The 1,621-nt window shown below is 48.1% G+C and overlaps 1 protein-coding gene across 9 annotated transcripts in view; it reads right to left on the bottom strand.

Moving 5' to 3' along the window:
• EML1 (EMAP like 1) overlaps nucleotides 1–1,621 on the bottom strand; it is a 172,477-nt gene that overhangs the window by 70,756 nt on the left and 100,100 nt on the right. For all 9 annotated transcript variants that reach the window (XM_019639385.1, XM_019639389.1, XM_019639387.1 and 6 more), the window contains exon 2: nucleotides 162–344. In XM_019639385.1, the coding sequence (XP_019494930.1) occupies nucleotides 162–344 (183 nt within the window). The remainder of the gene's footprint in view (nucleotides 1–161; nucleotides 345–1,621) is intronic.

The following is a 1,621-nucleotide window of genomic DNA, read 5'->3' on the forward strand; positions in this document are numbered from 1 at the left end:
AACTGTTCTCAGTCCAGTGTGGACAGTTCCTTCCTTGACCCAGCAAGCATTTACTGATCACCTACATATGTAAAATATTCCTGAGTGCAATGTACCGGCCAGAGCAAGTGTCTGCAAGGAGCCCGACCCGACAGCTGCTCCTGTGTTACCTAAACACCCACCTTTGGTAGGTCCTTTCCGGTTGAGCACGGCCTGCTGTTCCTCGGTGATGTTCAGGCGCCGAACCACGTCGGCCAGGGCTGACTTCAGCAGCTGGATGTCGTCTTCTTGCATCTGGACCCGCTGCTCCAGGGAGGCGATGCGGTCTGTCACCTCCATGCTACTTGCAGCGGAAGCACTGTCATCTAAACCAGAGGAAAGGAACCAGTGAGTCTGACATGCTCCCCAGAGGAAGTGGCCCAGGAAGCGCATACTAGCACGTTGCTATAACATAGTAATTAAACCCCAAGGACAACAGCTCTTAGGAAGAAATTGTGTGGCATCTTTTACTACGTAGGCCAACAACACTTTGTTCTCTGACACTCTTTTCCTTCTCTGTTAGTGCTCCGCATTTTTTAAACCGTGGTTTTAACTGCCATTATATCTTTCTAGATGCAGGCCAACTTAAATTTTCTTTTCCATGATATTAGAGAACCCCAGAGGTAGAGGGGATGTTCAAATCTACCTCCACTTCCCACACACTGCAGAAATCCACTGCACGGCCTTCTAGCATTTGTTCCAACAACGCTGACAGGTAGGTCAGATAATCACATGGCCAGACCACCCACCAGGCAAGGCATTTACGGACTGGTTGCTCTGACGAAGCAATAGGAGTGGTCAAATGTGTCTGGTAAGCATCCCCTTTACAGCCACGGCGATCATATGCTCTCGTATAGAATCACTAATTCCCAATGCCTTATCAAGGTCTACCAGGCTCTACATGATCTTGCATGTCATTCTCCCTTTCCGCTCATTTGTTTGCTTCCTATCTCTATCTCCCAACTAAAATGTAAGCATCATGGAGTCGCTTCTGTGATGACAGACCCCTCATGGACAGCACCCCCCTGCTGAAAGCAGGTCTCAAGCCCGGAAACTGCACAAAAATAACTCCCTGAGGGTTGTAGAGAGTGGATACGAGCAGCTCTGATGGGAGTCTCCACTGACTTGGCGGAGGGCAGGTGGACAACTGCACAAGTAAATTCCTCTTTTCGTGGCTTTTAGCCCAGAGCTAAGTGGTGCGCTAAGTGGGGGTGAGGGTCCACGTAGGAAACCCCGTAGTTGCTTTGTCCTAAGAAAACCAAAAAGCGAAGTCCAAAAACTGTGAAACTGAAGAGAGTGGGAAACCCCAGGAAAGGAAAAGCCAGAGGTGGGATCCCCAAACTCTGCCTGTTCATACAACATGTTCACACAGACTCAAATATTCCAGCTAACTACAAGAGGTCAGAACTTCGCACTCCAAAAGATCTGGTTTGCACTTCAAGCCCAAGAAGTTCAAGCCCAATGAAGAAAAGCACCCACTACAACAAAGGAAGCAACACGCACCAGAGGAAAATGATAGAAACCAGAACCTCCACAACATAACATTCATAATGTGCAGGATACAATCCAACATTACTAAGGACATACTAAGAATCAAGAAATG

Source organism: Hipposideros armiger, unplaced genomic scaffold (genome assembly GCF_001890085.2).
Source record: "Hipposideros armiger isolate ML-2016 unplaced genomic scaffold, ASM189008v1 scaffold_43, whole genome shotgun sequence".
NCBI lineage: Eukaryota > Metazoa > Chordata > Mammalia > Chiroptera > Hipposideridae > Hipposideros > Hipposideros armiger.